The 20,303-nt window shown below is 41.6% G+C and overlaps 1 protein-coding gene and 1 long non-coding RNA gene across 5 annotated transcripts in view; one reads left to right on the forward strand and one right to left on the reverse strand.

The window, feature by feature from the left end:
* Positions 1 to 19,985, reverse strand: part of VIT (vitrin) — a 52,572-nt gene extending 32,587 nt beyond the window's left edge. For all 3 annotated transcript variants that reach the window (XM_023923788.2, XM_023923787.2, XM_086878106.1), the window contains exons 1-5: positions 19,843 to 19,985; positions 5,810 to 5,879; positions 4,022 to 4,087; positions 2,910 to 3,066; positions 898 to 1,031 (exon numbers count right to left, since the gene is read on the reverse strand). In XM_023923788.2, the coding sequence (XP_023779556.1) occupies positions 898 to 1,031; positions 2,910 to 3,066; positions 4,022 to 4,087; positions 5,810 to 5,840 (388 nt within the window). In that variant the 5' untranslated portion in view covers positions 5,841 to 5,879; positions 19,843 to 19,985. The remainder of the gene's footprint in view (positions 1 to 897; positions 1,032 to 2,909; positions 3,067 to 4,021; positions 4,088 to 5,809; positions 5,880 to 19,842) is intronic.
* Positions 13,942 to 18,059, forward strand: LOC147654948 (uncharacterized). 2 transcript variants are annotated; one of them, XR_015283529.1, is made up of 3 exons: positions 13,942 to 14,331; positions 14,676 to 15,023; positions 16,038 to 18,059. It is a non-coding gene; the product is annotated as an uncharacterized LOC147654948 (long non-coding RNA). The 2 variants fall into 2 exon arrangements; XR_015283530.1 differs by having other exon boundaries at positions 13,956 to 14,061.
* Positions 19,986 to 20,303: the final 318 nt, after the last annotated feature.

Here is a 20,303-nt window from a genome sequence, read left to right on the forward strand (position 1 = left end):
GAACATTATTTTTAGTAGGTGTTCAGCTGCTTGAGCTGTTGATTTTTCCAGGAATGATGTAGTTAACTAGCATCAATCTTAAACCTCCAAAAAAAAGCATCAATCTTAAACCTCCAGAAGTACAGACCAGCAAGAACTAGCCCAATGTATCAAGAAGTTATATTTAGAATTTTTATGTTTTTTAAGCCAGGTCAGCAAACCCTCTTTCATACAGGTAGAATGAGTGCAAGTAGGTTTAAGATAATCTGAATCTGATGTAAAGGGCATCTAGTTTGCAAAAAAATTTAAAAATCTGTGAATTTAGTTGGTAAATGCAAGTGAGTTCCTATATATAGTATGGGGAGGAAAAAAGGAATGAGCATTAAATTAAGATGGATTTACCTGCAATGATTAGATATCAAAACTTTTTGGCTAACAGAGGTAGAGAGAGTCCCTGACATACTTGGCATGTACCAGTCAAATCGTTTAATAAAGGGTTTGGACGCATACGGTAGGGCTGTATGGGGTTTGACACAAGTCTGAAGTCACTTCAGGAGGTACAAATTCAGGTGCAAGGTGAGGATGTTTCAAATGGCCAAAAGGCCTTTCAGCAGCACTGCTTACCAGGGTGGAGAGCAGTAGATTTTATGGAATTAAGGTGCCTTCCAAGGCTCAGTCCAGAGCAGCCCCATCACCTCCTGCAGTGGGCTCAGACCTGCCCTGGGCTGAGCCGAGCACACCTCTGGCAGGGCGCGTGTCTCTTCACAGGCTTCATGGGAAGCCCAGAACAAGAAGCATCTCACGTGCACTGTGGTGATTAAGCAGGAGTGTAAAGTGAGAGGCTGCTTCCCCCTCCTGCCATTGCTGCTCAGCACTCAGAGGTGGGGAGCAGGTGGGTGTCCCACCCCAGAGCGGTACCTGACACGAGGAAGGACTCCCTCCAGCGTGGCAGTGACAGGGACCGGACACCATTGGAGAAGCTCCCGCGGTAACCAGAGTGCCCAGCGACTTTCTGGACAAGGATCTTCCCACCTGTGTTGTCAATTATACCGCTGCAAGGAGGAAACACGGTGTCTGAGGGGAGAAATTCCACAAAATCCTTCAAAACTGCTCTACAATGCGAGAGGTATGAAGCGATTCCTTTTACCTTTAAACCGGGGGTGGTGGTGGGGCTGTGATGTTACTACTAGGCCTGCTGCTAAGAAATATTTGTGCTCCTTCCACATAGAGAAGAGCAGTTTGTTGCAAAGTGCTGTCAGGATCTGTTTGCTCTTCCCACTGATCTACTGGTCCTCTGTTTAAGCTTGACCTAGTTGCACACAAGAAAAAGCTACCGCCTTCGTTAAAATTCCTGCAATGACTTGAATGACTGAAGATACAGGCAGAAGCTCTCAAAGGAGTTTTCAGGCCAACCATGTGACAGAATGTGCTTTCTTTGAGTTTCAGTATGTGTTTTCTGCAAAAGCCCAGGCGTGTTTCTGACCTCAGCCTGGAGTAAACTGGACACAATATTGCTGGAAGCTGTAGAAAACCTGGCAGTCTCCAGGTCTGGTGCACATCCAGTGGTGTTTAACACGCGCTGTAACATGTACCTCAAGACAAACAGAAAACCTTCAGTGTATGCAGCCTGCTCTGGCATCACTAGGATGGCAGGTCAACTGGGAAGCAACTGCAGCTGTAGGGGAGCTGTAGGGCTGGCAGTAACACTGGCAGGCTGGAAAATAAGTGCTGGGCAGCAAACGGGGTTGAAGAGTATGTTAGAGGCATGTTTTGCTCTGGTAATTGTGGGGAGCTGCTGTTAAAATAAATGTATGGAGAAGAAATTCACTGTCTGTGGAGCTGCAACATGTAAGCTAAGAAAGCCAAAACCAGCTGGCAAATGAGAAAAACTGAAACCCTCACTGTAACAATGCAGCCAGCCAGGTTGTGCGGGCAGATTGCAGATGCTACCAGTATTTTGGTTCCCTTCCCTTTGGGACTAATTCTGCACGCCGAGACAATTTCTCGCTGGGCACTGGTGTCTGAGGGAGGAATTTGCCGCTGGAAAGCCATCTCGGCAGCGAGGGCTGAGCGGGCAGAGCTGCAGCCAGGAGGTGGCAGCCCTGTGTGCACACAGCCACCCCAGCCTGAGCGCAGAGCAGCGCAGAGACGAGGGCTCAGCTCCCAAAGCCTCACCTATCCCGCTTTAGCCGAGATCCCAGGTCTTTCACAGAACCCGAAGGGCAGCAGTAGCTCAAATAACTCCAAAATAAGTCAAGTTGTCAATCGGGCTTTGTAACTTCTTGCTGCGTTTTGAGCTGGGTACATCCTGCCTGTGCATCCTGCCTCCAACTGCAGTGTGTTTTCATCACACAGTTTTTCTCCATTAGAATTTCATGCACATTTTTGCATGGCTAATAAAACTCTGAAAAACTTTTGCTGCAAAATTTATGTTGCTCATTTCCTTGTGCAGTGTCCTTTTATGTGGCAGGAAAGCACATTACTCAGTCTTTGATGTCAAGGACAGTTAAATTCAAACCCAGAGGATCAAACCAATCCCAGAAGTATGAGAACTGTATGTATTCATCACTGGTGCTATGCCTATTTTTTCTGAAGATTTATTAGTAGTAGCAGCTCCATCTCTATCTTCCACTTGAATAATAATAGTACAATAGTAATTTGTTATGCATGAATGAGAGATCTGGAAATCTCAAGACATTTCTCCAAAGGTTGAGAAACTTCTTCAAACACTACTAATTTCTGTAAGAATACAGGATTGACAGCACTCTGCAAGAATGGATCCATTCCGTCACACATGGACTTTCTCTCAGGTTTTCTACAGCAGCCTGCAATCAAACCTACAAGGAAGTGGGAACTGTAAAGAAATTGAAAAGTTGGAAGCGCCCTGCACTAAAATAACAGTTTTGTCTGAGTCATTTCAGCTCACTCACCTGTGAATTGCAGCATTGCAGACACTGGAAAAAGAAGCATAAATGTCTGTGCCATAAACACGGTATTTTACATCTTGACATCCAGGAGGGCATTTTGCAATGAATTCTGGATTAATTATCTTCCCCGCCTTGACATCACAATCAATCTGGGGTACATCTGTGAGTGCAAAATCTTGGTAAAGTCAGATTGAATGCCTTCATGGCTGAGTGATCTTGTCATGAAACAGTGAGTAACCGAGTGACAGGAAAGCCCTCCTCCTAAGCCTTCACATCAATGGTTTTGGGATACAAGACATCTCTGTCTTCTGCATCTACAACATAACACATAATAACCCCTATACCAAGGGATGTGGCAGTCACTGGGGATGGAATAGGGAAGCCTGCAGATATTCCTGACCTTCAGTGTTTGCTTCTCTGAAGGAAATATCTGTTATGACACTTGGCTGGAGAGAGAAAGAAGTGTAGTCACCCAGCCTGTGGTTAACACGTGGGAAGGAGGGGGTGGGGATGCTTCCCAAGCCTCCCGCTGTGCTCATGTAGCTCTGTGCCATCTATAACGTCAGGCTGAAGTCACAGCCCATTATCTTGCCCTTAATTTTAAAAACTTTTTGCTGGGTACGATTTACTTTGAACAAGGGGTTTAAGTGTGCGTTTACAGCCTCGCAGCAGGCTTGTTTGTCAGCTGCATGAGCAAAATAATCTGTGGACAGAAATGCTCCTGCAGCAGAATAGCTTAAACATCCTAGTGCACAGAGATGCACCAATTGTCTGATGCTAATCAGCTACATATGCTTTGTGTTACAGCTGGTCCATTTCACGTAGCTATGTCTCTCTCTCCTTCCATGAAAACCTTAGTGCTTCCTTTGATCCTTGACCTAATGACCTATGAAGATACATTTTAGTAGTGAATGACAAAACTTTCCCTTTCTAAGTGTTAAGTGACACACACTTTACTTAGTGATTTATTTTCGATAAAGGAATCTTTCAGCTAACATATAACGCCATTGACTTGAGACAATTACGAAGAATAACCAGAATCTCACTTTGCACCTTTCTTAGAAATTGGAGATGTCTGCTGTAAAACAGCCAAAAATTCTGCTGAGACCACTTACATAACTTAGCCTTTTTTGTCTTCTTTGTGGCTTCCTTGGCTGTGTATGTACATGTAAGAAACACACCTAGAACAAATAAACATTGTATCAGGAAAAAGGTGGACTATCAACATCAGTAACTACAAGCTCCTCTACATTACATTTCTCAAATTTGAATCAACAGGTTGGAAACCTGAAATAGGAATATTCTCAGCCACATCTAGGTTTCTACTTGGTGGTTTAACCTTGCAGTCAAGATTGCATCTACTGTGAAGTTCTTTGAAAAGATCAGTTCAGTTCACATGTCATCTGTGGAGCTCACTATCTAAAGATGCCAGGGAGTCCATGTGGTCCAGAAAACCACAAAAATATTTCCACTGGCAGTGGGAACGCTTTGTAATTGGTGTGATAGAGATGTTAATGGAATAGTGTGCTCTGTGCATAAAGTAACTGGGAAGTTCAGGTGTGAAGGATTGTTCTTAGTAACCCTTTGGGAAGGTTATCCTGTAATTTTGTGTTGTGACATTTCACTCACTGGTGGCAGCAGGTGTGGGATACTGGGCAGCATTACAGACCATATGAGGTTCTGGGGTGGCATGTCCCAGCAAAGCCACTTGTTTTCTTTGGTAAGCAGGACTATGATTTGAAAAGTGTAAAAGAGACATGTGCAGTTACATTAAGAGATGCATCCCAATATATGCATGTAGCTTACCATGTAGTGTTTACTTGCTAAGAGATGACCTACAAAATCTCTTTATTCTCAGTGCTTATTTTATAATCACTGTATTATGGGTAATTGATAACTTCATTACAAATACCTTGACTTTCCTCTTCAACTTCCCCTTCCCGGAGCTTCCAAAGGGAATTGAAACTCTCTTGTGATGTGTCAGCTGATCCTCTTATCATTTGTTAACTTTATCTTACTAGAATATGCAACAGAAATAATTTCTTTCTTTTATTCTTTTCTGTCCCGAGACTGATTATAAAGAGTTTGTAGACTCTTTGCAATCACAATTACAATACTCTCACACCTAATACTTGCTCAGTGTCAGTGTCTGAAGTGACAATGCATAGATGAAGTATCTGGCCCTCTTGTCACCAGTGCAGTTGTGTAACCATGGCAAAATTGTAGTTAGATAAACAAAAAAGGAATGCGTGAGTGGAAAATAAGTGCAATATCTCAACTACTTGGAATGGTACAGTATAATCTAATGTGGGGAAAGTAATCTGGTAATTTATGCAGAAGAACTACATAGATTGCTGCGAATTTGAACTAAGAACAACTGTCCTGACAGACTTGAGAATAGCAGCTAGGGAGAATATTGTCTGGGAATGTTACAACCAGAGTGTTCATGTAAGATGAATCGCAAGCTCTGGAGTTTCTACGTGTTCCCAGAAAGTGAGATCCTGTCTGACTGCCAATGGAAAGAAAGTAGGACACATTTATAACTTTTTGGTACCATCTTGTTTATGGAAAGAACAAGAACAAGGAGAATTGAAACAGCTGTTTTTTCTTTAGAGGGAATCTTTACATTACAGACATTTTTCAGGCCCACCAGATATGGACTGCGTATAATTGGTCATGTACTTGGAGATCTCTGCAAGTAATTAATATTTTTTTCTATGCCAAAGTCAAGAAGTCTGTGTAGCCCATTTCTGAAAAGCTGTGCTGAGGCTTACATCTGCTACTGAGGGCTTCATCAGCCGTGGAGTCCAAAGGGAAGAGAATTAGTCAGTAGCCATTGGGCATCCAGGATGGGAGAGTGCAAACCCATAAACTACTAATTGCAGCACATCAGCTGTACTTACCAAAGAAGGTTGCAATGACTGTGGTCTTCATGGTGGGTAAAGCAAAATCTGGATGTGTTGCTAAGGAGCACTGAAAAGGAAAAGAAGAGTACATCAGGCTGCATTTGGAGGTATTGCAGACAACACTGGAATGGTGCGGGAAGAGGCACTGTGCCCTCTTCTTTAACCTTTCACAGTTCTCACATGCTGCATCCTCTTATTACACTTTTTAGAACAACTGAGATCCCCAGAGGAGGTGGTATTTGGTCTACCACACCCCCATGGACTAATTTTTTTACTTCTCTACAAAATTTGCCTTTTGCTCCAGGACACCAAGATTTCATTCATATACTTATTTCAGAAGCCAGTGTCAGGAGAGGGCATGATGGGCATGGAGATGCTCTGACATCTATTCATTTTCAAATTCAAATCTGTTCACTGCTCTTCTAAGAAATATAGAAATCATATTTTCTATATTTAAGAAATATATATTTATATATATATGAAATATAGAATAATATTTTCTGCACATCAAAGCACACCAAGTAATCTCACACAGATATGGGGAACATAAACAAATCCATCTACTCCGGAAAGATGTTGCATAAAGTATTTTGCAATTAATTAATCTTTTGTAAGCCAAATTACTGGTTTCTTTCCTTTTCTGAAAACACGTATGTGTGTACATATATGAGATTAAGACGACTCTGTCAGAATATCTGGAAAACATTTTTTCCTGGGTCTGCATAAATTGTTCATGGTCTCTTCCATCCCTGAAGCTCTTGGCCAGGTTACAAGAATTCAAACTTATCAGAGATAACCCCTCTCAGCCCCTCCTGAGCATCACCTGCTGCTCTTGCTATTATTTCACAATTGTTGACGAAATCCTGTGTTGGGGGCTCATAGTTAATCATAGTAATTAAAGTACTACATAATGTTTGACAAATAGAGTAAAAAGTCTGAAAGGGAGAATATATTTGTCTGTTGTACAGGGAGAATCTTGAGGATTGAAATAAACTTGATCTTCAGAGAAACTTTTTACATGCTTACAAGTGGAAAGATTTGTAATAAACAAAAAATGAGCTTGCTATCCGGAAATAAAATACGAATGTTAAACAAGAATGTTAAAGCTTTGTATGACCAGGGAATGCAAGATATCTGCCTCCTGGAAAAATGGCAGATTTCATCCAATTTTACATAGCAATTCACATACTCAGAAGCAGGGCTTTGGTCACCCCAGAAAGAAATTTAGAGAACAAGGCAGATACAGGAGAGGAGAGGAAAAAAAAAAAAAAAATCTACATTCTGTCTTCATATAAATGTTTCCATGTTTTTACTTCTATTGCTCTTCTTTTTTAAGCAATCCACATGCTATGAGTGAGGATGACTAAAATAGTATGCTAGTCTAAACTGAGTTCAGCCAGTTCTGGGTCTATATAATTCATAGCTCTTTTTACATAGAGCAGATCCACCTCTGATTTTTGCTTCTGTGCTAGAGTTGGAGAATTTCAAATGCCAGAACATACTAACAGTGTCACTTCCTAATAGCACAATGTCTTTCCTTGGTGATCTTCCTGAAAAAGTTTTCCTGCTAGGCTTCTAAAGCTGAAAGTGGCAGAAGTTCCTCAGAGGCCACTGAATTGAATCCAGGGGTATGGAAAGTGGCTCAACACAGTCACTGTGTCTTTCTGAAAAATGATGGGCAGTGCAGTGGGGGTGACCTCAGGCTGTACAAGCCATTTCAGCAAGTGCAGTTAAGTGGTGATATTCTGCCCTCATGGTTACTTTCTATTAAAAAAGTTGCCGTCTTTTGGAACAAAAATCCGCTTTAAGCATTTACTGCAGTGTATTTCCACTGTGAAGCTGTTAAAAGAAATAGCACCAAGATATAGAAGAGTGCTCAGAGAAACTTAGCTCAGATGCTTTTCTCCTCCCTTTTATGTTTCAACCCATTAACACATCAGAGGTATCAAACAATTGCTCCCCTTCAATGAATTCTCACTTTAGGTCAATAGCAGAAAAAGAAGAGGCAGAATAAAAGCTGAGATTCATTTGCAGAACTACCATGCACCATTAAAGATTGTACTGGATTAGACTTTGCAAGAGATATCTTAATGTGAGCATTCCCAAAATTTGCAGTGAATAAATTCAGCATTGGCATTTTAATTTAAAGTCAAAGAGATTTGTGTGAAATTTCCTGACAGTATTTGGTGCTGAGATGTTTTCATCACCAGTTTAATTAGACTCAAAGAGTCTAAGATTGTAAAGCATCCATGGAAAATTTGGCTTCATGGGTGGGCTGCTGTGTGGAGTCCAATACTGCCTAAATTTTCCTGTCTTACAGAACGTGCAACCACCTGTATCACCAGGGCTGATCACAAGACTTCCCATTGCTTCCTGAAGGCCCTGCTGTCCCCCAGCCCTGCTGTCCCCAGGGCATGGCCAGCTTCCCCAGGAGCCATCCCAGTCCCCTTGGGTGGCAGTACCCTAGGCTTGCCTGCAGTTGCATTTCCTACCTAGTCGGCTGGGGGCATTGCTCTTCAAGGCAACAGAAAGTGGGCTTTTGCTCCTAAGTTATCACAAATCCATGCAGAAAGAAGCCAATAAATCTAAAAGGATTTAAGATTTAAAGCCTATCAGGGGTTCAGCAGAGTTCAGCACACCCCTTAGCCTGCAATAACAGATGTTTATCAGTAAGAAAGATACTGGAAACATTTAGACAAGTCTGTTAGATTTACTTAACAGCTTTGTTATCACAGCTAAACAGAAAAGCGTCTCACTGTGGACTCTCTATCTTCAGTGGCGCTGTTTATACTAGTATCCTCATGGAAATAAATTATAACAGTAAATAAACTTGGTTTGGCACTATATTAATTTCCACTTTAGGCACTGGCATGTCAGGAGAAATGGAGAGACATCCTGTGACACAGTTCTGGTGACAGTACTCCAAGGGGTGGTCCTGGCCTTCAGACCTTGGGCTGTCACATGGGGAAATGCACAGGAGGATTTACATTGCTGACTATTAAGTGTCAGGCATAGAAGCTCCAGGCTTTCTGTTGTGGGAAGTCTGTGTGCATTCATTGTGTCTGGGGCCTAGGGTGTCACCTGATTTAAGCTGTGTGAGATCTCCTATACTGTGCACCAGCAGGGCATCTGCTCCTTCGGACTGGTAATGGGAGCAACAGCTTGGAAAAAAGCAGTGGTTTGTTTTTTTTTTGGTTTCTCTGGGAAGGGAAAGCAGGGCTCCAATCCATGCTTACAACATACTTTTTAATCTGTGTAGATCCACTGAGCTGTTTGGGGATGTTTTACCTGTAGATAAGCATGATACTTTGTTATAAAATGCAAATCTGTTCCTCCTTTGTTCCTTTACAAAATGAATAGATCCCATTAAAACAAACTGAAAAGTTTCTACTTGGTATTAGTCTGAAGCATGAGTTTTGCTGAGATTTCTCCTAATCAGATTTCTATTAAGGCGGTATTTACAGTCCCAGTCAGAACTGGAAAATAGTGACTACTCACTATTAAATCTCCTAAACTGTATGCTGGATCTCTGTTTATCAGAGTACATTTTCCCATCTGAATCTTTCAGACTGTCGTAACAGAAGTTACCTTTATGCCAGAAAAGCTACTAAGTATATGCATTACATTGGCATGTGCTTCAATTCCTGTTACGTACAAATGTAGTAAGACTTATCTCCTTCAGTGTTTCCCAGTGCTGCTGATATTTTACCTTTTAAAATCAAAGTCCTACTTGAAAGAATGAAGATTATTTTTTTCTGACCACAAACACTTGAAAACTCTTGAATGCTAGTGAAGAGACAGAATTAGCAAACTATTCTTTCTGTGTATAAAGTAAGATTTTTATGCTGACCTTTTATTAGCAACTTGACTTTTATAAAGATTTGAGAGCTGCTACATACTACAAACAAACAGATGGTTTAAATGCACATAAACTGTCACTGTATGGCAAACTGTAACATTTTCTGGAGGAAGTACAGATTTTAAGTCCTTGATTTTTGGTGTCAGGCAGTGCTGTCCATTCCACGTGCAAGCTGAAATTCTTTGCTAGTGCCATGTGCATTGCCTCTGCAGGAGTAAGCAGTTTATCTCCTGTAATCTCCTGTGCCACAGAAATTAATTTATATACTCTCTTTGTACCACAATAGTGTGTGCCATTGTTCCCCTTTTCAAGGGGTTCTAATGTCTCAGCAACACTGGCACCATAAAAAAAAACAGAAGTGGACTTTGTTTGAAAGCTATTTGAGCAAGTAGCATGAAGTTAACAGCATGATCTCTAAGCACTGTGGGTTGAATTAAATATGTGCCCTTTATGGGAAAATCAAGTGGGCTTGGTGTAGGTGTGAGTAAACCGGATAAACAAGAGCTGATCATCTTCTTCTAGAGGAAAACATTTTAGGTTTCTTTTTTTTCTAAATTGATTTTATTGTTATAATTGTTTAACCCTTTATTTGTTTAATGCTCATATTCTGTGCCCATGTTATTGTACCTTGCTAGGCAGTGTTGAAAGAACTGTTGGTTTTGGAGCACACTAGGTAATATGACTAGCCCTTGCCATGTGTGATTTAGTTTCACCCCCTTGCCAGAGGGATGAAGACATGTACCCTCAGTGCACTGTGTTGTTCTGAAAGTCTGTACATAAGAAAAGCATCTAAGTGGCTGTCTTTTTAAAGTCTGGAGGTGCTGAGTTTTTCTGAGACAGAAAGTTTGAATTGATAGGTATGGTCCATTTCAGAGGCTTGGACTTGACCTGTGGGTATACCAGACCAGGTCACAAAATGTAAGATCCAAGGCACTATTTTGTGAGGTGAGCTTGTCTGCATGGGAGGATAGACTTTACTCTTTGTGTGGTCTGAAATAGAATATATTCATCCAATAATTAAAAATTATCATAGACTTCATATCATATCTTCTGCTGCTATAAAAAATATGAGTGAATGCTCACCTGTTTTCTTTCATATATGAAAGAACCCAAAAATGCTTCCTGGAAGCAGAGTTGAGCTTCAGAGCACTGTAGTACACTCTACTTAATTACCCAGTGTCTCAGAAAGCTGACAGGGAAACCCAGGCTTCTGTGGCTGCAAGTCTTTCCCTTGTGGTGGAGGGGTTGTAAGAAGTATCATGTGTCACACATTCAGCGCTCCTGTTTTAGTAAAAGGAACAAGGGAACCACTCTTAAAGGAGTCTCTGGGCCCAGGGACAGCTCGTGCTTTTCCCTTGAAGAGTCTGTGTTACCATACTCCTTTACCTCCTAAGACTCAGTAGCCACAGCCCCTTTGCCAGATGTGTTCCATGGCCATGTGGGTCCCACCTCCAGGGCAGCCACTCCTTGCTGCAGCCCCATGGCTTGCACATTCAGATGGGGAAGAGGAGGCAGAGAGACTCTGGCTCTCCTCTGCTCCCAGAGAAGTGGCAAGCCAGTCCCCTCCTCGCTTTCTTTCTTTCTGACCCCACATTTGTCATTCATGGCTGCACAGGGGTTCTTCTTTGTCGCAGAAAATTGGGGCCTTCCAACCTTTTGTGCCCCTGAGTCTGATGATGGGGGACTTCTTTAGTGATGAAGAAAACATGGGTGCAAACTCTCTGAGGCCATGGACATTTACCCATGATTAAGGGTTCTCATTACTTGCTTCTAATTACAGTACTTTGATTGCTGTGGTTGCCACATATCATTTTAGATGGTGCCTGCTCTGCTCTGTGAGGTTTCTGACTCACAAGAGGGCTGTGGGGACTGCTGGTAGCCAGTACCTCTTGCAGGGTACCTGTCAAGTCACTCTCAAGTCATTGAAGTGAGGTATGGGTGGATTCAGAGGTCTAAATTCTACCTAAGTTGCATTTTGGGCACAGGGCTAGTTTTTTTCTGAGGTGATTGAAGAAATGTTTATATGCAGGTTGGCAAGAGGGATTTAGTCCAAAATAACTCTCATTCAGGTAGGTATGATGAAGCGATGATATACCCAGAAATTTAGAGACAAATAGAAACATGCAAGCAGCCCTGCACTACTCATTTTGTGTTCATGCAATGCCCTGAAATAAAAACATAAGGTTGAAGTAACAGTGATGATGACTTCTCTGCTTTCTGCAGAGCTCTTTCAGAAGAAAGTAATTTATTTAAGACTACAGTGTGATTTTACTTGCCAGACCTTTCTCAGAACTTAAATAAAGCTGCAATGATTATACATTTTCATCTGTCTCAGCAAGAAAACCATCAATTATGTTGGTCTGACCTGCCCCTTCCAGCAAAGGAAGAGATACATTTAGAATGTGTCACCCACCCACAGAGAAAATATAATGTGGACTATCTGGATGATGGTTTCGTTGGGGGCCATTACAATATACTTTCGTGGTTTCTGCTAATGTATTATGCAATAATTTTTCATTTTGATGCACGGCTTTCATGCCTCATTGGGAATTGCTGTTAGCTTAAACCTGTGAATCCCTGTCCAGAAAACTTCCTCCCTCTGTTCTCCTCCCCACCATTGCTTTTGTCTTGTTATATATCTCCCCCCCCCAACTCTCGGGCAAACTTTTTCTACTTTTCTAATTTTACTACTACTTCTGCCTTACATCCTTTAGACCCCAGCCAGGTGCCATCAATCTCTGGCACTGCCATTTTCCAAAAAAATAGCAGTGGAAAGCACTTGCAATTCAGCAGTGCCGGAGGGCTGTGCTAACTTTGTAGCATGAGATTGTGGCCACATATCTTTCTTTTTTTTTTTTTTTTTTTCCAGAAAATGTGCCATTTTCTATTTTCAACAAATGGTTTGAACAAGTCAAAGTGACTTTTTAAATTGCAGGACATGGTTTCTCAGATTGGATGCACAATAAAGAGTGCTGAGTAACCATGCTATTGTGCTGCCTGCAAACTAAGAATTAGTGTCATGTGTCAGAATTCCCCTGAAGGTACATGTTTAGTCTAAAAGCGAAGAATTTCTGTTAAAGGCACTGAAAAACTGCACATAACCCCGGGGTTGGTTTTGGAATTTCTGTAGCATGTTCAAACAAAACAACATTTTTTTTTTAGGTAGAAACTTAGAAGCAGAAATTTAGAGAAACTTTTCTCTGCTTAAAGCTACACATAACTCTTTGCTATTAAAGTGAATTGCATGTCTAGATCAAAAGCCAAACTCATCCTTAGGCATGCTAGGAAATTTATACAACAGCTCACAGAAAAGCTTTATCCATCCAGTGTCTCCTGCAGTTTGTATTGCTAGTGATGTCCCATGCCGAAGCCATGGACTGGCTGGATAAGGATTCAGAAAACATTTGTAATAATAAATAAAAAAAAAAAAATAAAAAAAAAAATATAAAAAAATCAGGAACTACCCTGGCATGTGGCACTTGTTTGAAGTAAGGCAGGAAGTGGTGAATTTTATTTGTCTAGTAATTTATTTGTCTAGTAATGAAATGAAATTTATTTGTCTAGTGATGACAACTTGATCAAGGAAGCATCTTTCACAAAAAGTCTTCAGCAAATCAGGAAACATGGGAATGCTGTAGAGAGCATTTTGAAAAGCTAAGCTGAAATCCACTTCTGTCGTGGAAACCAGTAAACCGAAGTTAAGAAATTAGTTTCAATTTTGCAACCTCTTAAAAACAATAGTCTCAAGCTCCTTGCACTGCATAACATTTTCCCTTATATATTTGGTACTTTTCAAAAGATATTATTTCTTCCTAACTGCATTACTTCTATTTGGAAATGTTTTCCCCAAGCCTTCTTAGTTAAATATCTTTCTGATACCTTTAGTTCAGAAAAAAACTAAGCTCTGCTACAGGGGAGGTTGCTAGCAAAGGCAAATCAGAAAACACCCCCAAACCACCTTCTGCCACTCAGTCATCTTCCACCATGCTTCCATGCTTTGGTGGGACTCCAAATCACTTGCCTCCTTGCAGAGTCAGCTGCTGGGGGCCAGGATGCCTGACCCCACATCCCAGCACATTCTGCATGGCCACCATGGCCTCCCTGCCCATGACCTTCCCCAGCCAGTGCTCATTGCTGTTGGCTTTGCTACAGACTCTTCCAGTGGTATTCCCCCCAGCTGGTGCTGGTCTGCAGCCCACCTGCAACCCAACAGGTGCACTCAGGCTGGAGTTTCTCACCTGACAAGGCTGTTTGAAAACCGTGGACCTGTGAGTAGCATTTCCATTTTTTAGTGACTGAAGAAGACATCTTGGGGCTCCATGCTGCTTTTGGGAGGAAAGTGAGCTATGGATTTGAATGAGTGCCAACATTATAAATGAGGCTATTACAGGTGGTGCTGGTTTCCTGGAGACATGCTGTTGGTGGAGGTGCTGGTGAGAGACACGACACAGTGAGCACCAAGCTGTGCAGCCTTATGGCACGTGCATTGGCAGCCCTCGGCAACTGGCAGGAGCGGTCTCTAACATATGAGGAGCGTGAGGAATAGCTAAGCCTCCAAAACTACATTCCTAAGTATCTGAGTGCCCTGGAGGGGAAGAGCTAGAAAACATGGTGGCAGAGAAAGTGGCCTTCAGAGCCTAGTCCCGGATACTGTGACAATGTAGGTGTAGCCAGAAATTGCTGAGAAATGTGTCTCAGAACCAAGCCAACACTGTTTTACTAATTTTGCATATTAGAATATGTTAAAACCTGCTGGTTTTGAATAGAGATGATCACAGGATTGTTTCTGAGACTGAGATCAAAAAGGGAAACCACATGGACTGAGAACAGGAACTAGTAATTTGTGGTCTTTTGTTTTGAAAACAAACTAAGCCTGCAGTCCTCAACATTGCATAATCTATTTCGTGCTCAGGAATTTTGAACTTCGGCTTTAGGAGATTACCATAAGAGCTTCTACTTAAAATCTAATTATTGCCTAACCTATGTATTTTTTTCTACATACAGATTTCACCAATAAGAAGATGTAGACCATGGAAGACTGTCCCAAATTACCATGTATTTTGAGATGCAATTTGGTGGAAAGACTTTCTCCAAAAAAGGGTTAAAGTAGGCTTTTCTGACTTATGTGATGCCAGTATTTGCCCTTGTAACATTTGTACCAAGTTGCTCCATGGGAAATATTCTAAACTTCTCTAACCTCTCACCCCACTCATCATCATGGGAAGGACACTCCTTCCCATGTAGCCTCATTTCCAAGCAGCTTCTTTCTTCCTGTGCTTCATGTCCTAAACCTTCTTCAACCAAACCCAGAAGAGCAAAATTTTCAAGTGTTGAAGATGCATTGCAAAAGAGGTGAGAAGGATGGGCTGCCATCATGCTCAGCTGGCTGGCAGCTGTGAAAATACCCCTGAAGTCAGGGAATCCTTGCCCTTTTGTAGCTCTGACTCACTGAAGTTGTCCACAGCCAGAATACACAGCCCTGCTGCCAGCTTTCCTCTGTCTCACCCCTGTTCTATGGGCTGATGGGTAAATGATGTATTTGGGGGGGAACAAAAAAGAATGGAGCCTTCTGAGTCCCTAAAGGAACCTGGCAGGGAGCTGGAGAGGCACAGACATGGCCGTGTCCAAACTTCCCAGCAAATGAGTAATTTTGAGAGGTAAAAATTTCCACAGTTTTTTGTGTGGAAGCCTGAACGTGTTGGAAATCCCCAGATCATCCTGGTGGGGACATTAAAGGACTGCATGAAGCTACATAAGAACATTCAGAATTTTCCCAAAAGTTTTGGGCAATTATGTGCTTTTTTTCATATGAAACAAGCTGCCAGCTGAAGGACTGTTGGCTGCTGTGTTACATTTACAAAGATATTTTATAAGGTGATAGGCTGAGTAACAGTTTGCAAAGGCAAGCTGAATGTAATTTCTGCATTCTAGAATGTCTATGGGATGTTCTGTAGAATGAGACACATTAAGGATAACTGACACAGATTGTGTTCTTAATGTGCCACTGACCTCTTAATGCACTCTGAAGTTCTGGAGATAAAGCAAAGATGGGATGGACTTTATAGGTGCTAGAAAGTCAGGTCAGCCACTTACAGCAATGATGTTAAGAACTGCTTAAACCTAGATAATTTGAATGAACAAGAGATGGTTAAAAATACTCTTCCAAATGTAAATGTGTTTCCAGTTTGTAATATGAGATATAAATTTGTGTGTTCTGCTTAAAAAGGGAAGGGAAAAGCTGCAGATGGTGTTATTTTTTATTATTATTTTTTAATTCAAGCAAATTTGAATGAGAAATATTGATGCTTCCAAGCCCCTGGGAAATTTCTGATCAAAACTTTGTTGTGTTTTTTTTTTTTTTTCCAGGGCCTCAGTCACTAAAAACTGAGCCCAAGGAGGCGACCCAGCCATGTCCTGCTGCAGAGGAGACTAGAGAAGATGGCAAGAGAGATGAGGGTGAGCTGGATGCAGAAAGAGGGAATGGGCTCTGTTCTCTGCTGGCAGGGCACCTGCAGAGGATGTGGTGGCAGCCCTCAGACACCACTAAACGTAGAGCTGCCCCAGAACACAGTTAGTTACCAAATGTTTGCAGATCCCAGAGTAAATACTTGGGTAGCTAGCCCATGAATGCCATGCTGCCGGGACTGCCCAAACCTGGCACCTCCCGGTATTTGTTTGCAAGGGGCAGCTTTACCCACACAGGCTGCAATCACAGCTGGGCACTACAGCTACCCCATAGATGCCTTTGGAGCCTACAGGATTTCAGTAGATCCTGACTTGTCTGTGGGCCACAGTGCTGGAAGAAAAGTTCATCAGTAATACATGCTCCCGTTTTATCTGAACAAGTCCCTTCACATCCCTCTCTTTGCATCAGCTTGCTATCCACAGGGCATTATCACGAGTCAGCACAAAGCAGTTTTACTCCTGCAGCCCCTTTGGGCTGGGGGCTTAGAGAGTTCACAAGGGGGATTCAGGCTCTGGCAAGAAAGACAGCGTTTAATTTACTAACAGAGATTCAATCTAAACAGCTACAGATTTTCTGGGCATTTCTGTGCCTTTCTGAGCCTCTCGTGCTGCAGCGAGAAGCTGTGCTGCCTGTGCAGCATTTACCCAGTTTTCCAAGAGGGAAACGTGCAGCAAATAAAGGAACTGGGATGCAAAAGAGTGGCAGCTGCTTTAGGACTGTTGGAGAGGTTCTTTTACAGACAAATGAACCGTCAATTTGTAGTAAGACATTGTTTTCTAAACATAGCATGAAAACTGTTATCTTGCCTGGCTGGTCATTAGAAGAGAGATAATTATAGTCTCTGTGCGACAGCCGGGCCCAGAACAGGGGCTGCATTGTCCCAGGTCCCAGCTGAGCTCTAGCACAGGCTCCCCAGGCAGTGCTGGGACAAGGGGGCTCCTTGTGCCCCGGCAAGTTCAAAGGAGGAATTGAAGTGCTCTAAGTAGGTGTTAAGCACCTATTTCTCTCTCCGACTCTGGACTTAAAAATCTACTCCACAAGAGAGAGATGTGCAGGGCAGACCCGTGACTACTGTAGCTGCATCCTCCCTGGCTTTTTGTACAATACATCCTATGATTATTATTTTCCTTCTAATTAAAAAAAAAAAAAATCAAACCCCAAATCATCAGTTTTGCAATTCTGTGTTTGTTTTTCAACACAGATTAATGGGATCTGTATGATGGAGAGGTTTTTAGAAGGAAGGCTATGTTATATGTTCAGTGTCCACTCCCTGAGCCCTGAACAAGAAACCTAAACCTCAGCTGATGCTACAGCAGGCTGGGAGTCCTGGTGTGTACCCAGAGCTTTCGGGGGCCAGAACATCCCTCCAAGGCTGCCAGGAAATTCCAGACTTTTGTTTTTCATTACCCATCTAGAAAAGACAATGTCAGCCCAGCCAGCTGCAGTGGGCCAACACACACCTCGGTGCTCTGGCCCCTGCCCATGCCAGTCCCACCACACACACAGCTCGTGTCTGCAAGTGCCACAGCACCTTTGTTTTTCAGTCATAACTGCAGGTAGTAAGCTAAGCTATCACCTTTTCTTTCTCATCTCATCCAGGTGCCCTAAGTGACTTACCTATCAACACTTAAACGGAGAGTAGGTTCTAAATTAGATATTAGAAAGAAATTCTTCACTGTGAGGGTGCTGAGGCACTGCCACAGCTTGTCCAAAGAAGTTGTAGATGTCACATGAAGTATTTTCTGACTAGAGTTTTATTTGTGGTTGAGAGAGGAAAAGGAAAAAGTTCAAAATTCTCCAAGCAGACCGGATACAGTCATGTTTTTGATGTCATTGTTACATAAACTTCAGGTTTGCTCTTAGCAGTGTTTTCTAAGAAGCAATGGCCAGAAATAATAAATAATTCTGACATTTCACATGAAGTAATTATCCTGTTTTTTGGCTTTTGTGTTCACACTGTGGCTCAGGTAGTCCCTTTTTAGAAATAGTCTAATTAATTTTGACAAAAAGGAGTGTAAAAATTAATTTCCTACTACTTCTGTGAAAGTCAGTAACTGGGTGAAAAGGGAACAACTTGTTAATACCTCCTCTAAAGGAAAGTCTTTTGTAGGATCTCATCCTTATTAGACAAAAGAGAATGGAGTATCTTTCTTGCATTCCAAGTGTGAGGAATCTTGGTGTAGCTAGTAAAACTGCTTGGTTCAACCAGTCAGTGATAAGTGCTGTAATTATACCACTAGGCAAAGAAGTGTCTTGCCTTAAGTAAAGGTAGAAGGCCAAGTTAACAACATAACACTACTATTACAGGTGGAAACACAGTATTGGCAGTACATTCAAAGTTTCTTCTTAAAAAAATGTCCTGAATAACTAAAAGACACAAAGTCCTTTTTGTCATCCCAGTGAGAATAGCCCCAGCAACTCAAAGAATTAAATAAAACATGCAAGCAAAATAAGTCTGTTTAATATAAGATACTTAGTATTTAAAAATTAATGTTTGTAATGCAATTATATTGGCTTGAGTAATTTTTGCATCTCTGAAAGAGATCAGTCTTATTGTCATGACTGTCATTCAAGTGATGAACTGAGCAAAGTCTGAAGAAGATGGTAAAACAGAAAAGCATAGATTTTCTTTGACTGTAGAAAACTGCAAAGTGTTAACTTTGGGATTTATAGAGAAAAACACAAACTACAAACATATACAGCCACATCTCAGTAAAATGTAATTTAAAAGACATCTGAACAAAATTTTCTGTGTGTTTTCTTGTTTTGATGTTTTGTTTAAATTTTGGAGAGGTTAGAGAAAAAAAGTATGCTCTAAGGAGGACTTGCCTCTGGAATGTGTAATTTTGCTTTTTGCTCTGAATGTGGTGTAGTTACCATAAACTCTAGGAACAAAATATTAACTAGAGTTGATATTTAGCTTGGGGCATTTGGTTCATGTTTGTACTAGTTGGAGAGAATTCACATTTTGAAGAGACTTATCAAGACTCTAATCTCTCTGCAGAGAGCTGAGTGGCTGTGGCAGGCTTGACAATGCTATTCACTTTTGGAGCCTCACCACCCAAACAAGCACTCAGCACAAAAGGATGTATAGAGTCTGGGCTACTGTACTGTTCATACATCTGCATCTATCCATTACCAAGAGAGTTCACACCACAGAAGCACACATCACTGGAATAATACCTTTTTCCATTCTGTGCCTTGGAGATTAGTGTTTCCCAGTGTCAGGTGGTGTTTATTAATGATACAACACACACCTTCCTATTGATCAAAAAGACTTTGTGAAAAAATGTTCAAAGCAAAACAGTTTTCAACTGAGGAACAAGTTACATTGTCTATCACAAACTATTTGAACAGAAGGCTTGAATAAATGTCTATTGCTGTGTGGCTTATATACACCACTCTTTATCACACAGTAAAGCCTTGCTGTTCAGGCAGTATATGTGTCCACTTTAACAGTAGGGGCTTAATGCTTTCATAAATATTTTATAAAGTATATATGAGTAAAGTACAGTTTCATTCTACATTTACATCTTCATCTTCTTAGGTCTTTGATCCTAAGCACATAGCTGGAATGCTAAATAAAACGTTATGTCCCTACAGTTTCTCAACAGTGAAAATATTTAACTATTATCAACAGGCAAAAAACACAACTTCCCCCTCTCCCCCTAAATAAATATAGCAGAAAAACAACATCAGAATTACCTTGCTTGAGGTGTGTAACTTTTTATTCCTTTTCTCCACACAGTATGAAAGTGGGTTTTTTTCCAAGCTTTTCTGTACCCCAAACTCCAGCCAACATTATTCTAGAGAAGGAGAGGCGGGCAGCAGAGGGAGGCCTGGACACCTTTTTTCTTTCAGAGAGGAGCTAATCAAACATTCCCATCAAGCTCAGAGCTCTGTGAAAGGCACATTGCTCTCTCTCCCCCCCTCCCTCCCTCTGCTCCTCTCTCCCTCTCTGTGTCTCTCTCTCTGTCTTTCCCTCTCCCTCCCGAACACACAGACGTACAGAGCTCCTTACACTGATTTAGCAGCCGAATTAGGCGGTCCTGTTTTAAATATACGTTCCCTCCCACATATTTTTGGTAGGGATTTCTATGCTCCTTTTGCTCTAGCCTGTCAGATTTGTCAAGTTTTTCTCTTTTGGGAAGTGAAGATTTACTCAA

Source organism: Cyanistes caeruleus, chromosome 2, assembly GCF_971803275.1.
Source record: "Cyanistes caeruleus chromosome 2, bCyaCae1.hap1.1, whole genome shotgun sequence".
Taxonomy (NCBI): Eukaryota; Metazoa; Chordata; class Aves; order Passeriformes; family Paridae; genus Cyanistes; species Cyanistes caeruleus.